General features: G+C 45.5%; 1 protein-coding gene across 1 annotated transcript; it reads left to right on the top strand.

Moving 5' to 3' along the window:
• Positions 1-54: 54 nt before the first annotated feature.
• On the top strand, positions 55-699 carry Pmar_PMAR012085 (calmodulin, putative; the record flags this gene model as incomplete). Its single annotated transcript, XM_002779510.1, has 1 exon — positions 55-699. One exon carries the CDS (start codon positions 55-57, stop codon positions 697-699), a length of 645 nt encoding a protein of 214 aa, XP_002779556.1.
• Between the last annotated feature and the right edge of the window lie 365 nt (positions 700-1064).

Genomic DNA, 1064 nt, shown 5'->3' with positions numbered 1-1064 from the left:
GACAAGTGGTGGGGACAGGTTTCGGAGGAGGCGAAGGACCTTATAAGAGGCGTTATGGAAAAGGACTGTAGTAAAAGGTTAACAGCGGCTGAGGCTTGGGAGCACCCCTGGATGAAGCGCTACCGGCCCAGCACCGATTTGGTCTATTTGAGTCCGGAGACCTTCGATTCTTACGTCCATGCTAGTAAACTGCGGAAGGTTGCGGTTAACGCCATCGCATATAACTTGTCAGTGTGCTGTTGTTCTGAGTGGATTCGAGAGATCTTTAGGACGTTCGAGGCATTGGATATCACGGGTTCGGGCACGATAACATTGCCTGAGTTCAGAATTGCTATGAAAAAATCGAGACCCGATATGCAGGAGGCTAAGATTGATGAGCTTTTCGCTGGCATTGATACGGACGCGAGTGATGCTATTGATTATACGGAGTTTCTAGCAGCGGCAATTTCACAGGTCACATTCTCCCGCACTGATCTGTGCAAGAAGGCGTTCCGGATTCTGGACCGGAAACAAGATGGGAAGATATCTTCAGACGAGTGGAGGCAAATCATGGGTACCACCACACATGACGACGACTTGGATGAACAATCTATAGCTGAGCTCATACGGGAGTTCGATATCAATGGTGATGGCTTTATCGATTTCCATGAATTCCTTGCTATGATGCAATCGTATGACGTTGGTTCTTCGTTGCCTTGAGCTGCTACTTCTTGAATGACAATAACTATTTTCCGTTGTTCAATCTAATACCATCATTATAACATATACTATCATCTCAGACCCTGCTCTATCTCCTTTGCCTTTCTTTTGTTAACGAATTGGCTTATCAGGGGGTATACGATATCATTCATCTCTTGTTATGATCACACAGCAGAGTCGGCAGTATTCGCGAAGTTTGACTAGGCCTTGCTCGATAAAAAATAAGTGTTGATTTAGGGAAGTGTTTGCGGCTTCAATGTGATTAGATGGGAATTGGAAATTTACAAGGCAATTCACACAGCACATTCATACCACTCCTTCGTCGCATCCTGGCGGGATAATTCCACAACTCAATACCATTCCTC

Source organism: Perkinsus marinus (genome assembly GCF_000006405.1).
Source record: "Perkinsus marinus ATCC 50983 genomic scaffold scf_1104296946788, whole genome shotgun sequence".
Lineage (NCBI taxonomy): Eukaryota > Perkinsozoa > Perkinsida > Perkinsidae > Perkinsus > Perkinsus marinus.
The sequence above is the reverse complement of the archived record's forward strand: the minus strand, read 5'-3'. Positions and strand labels throughout refer to the sequence as shown.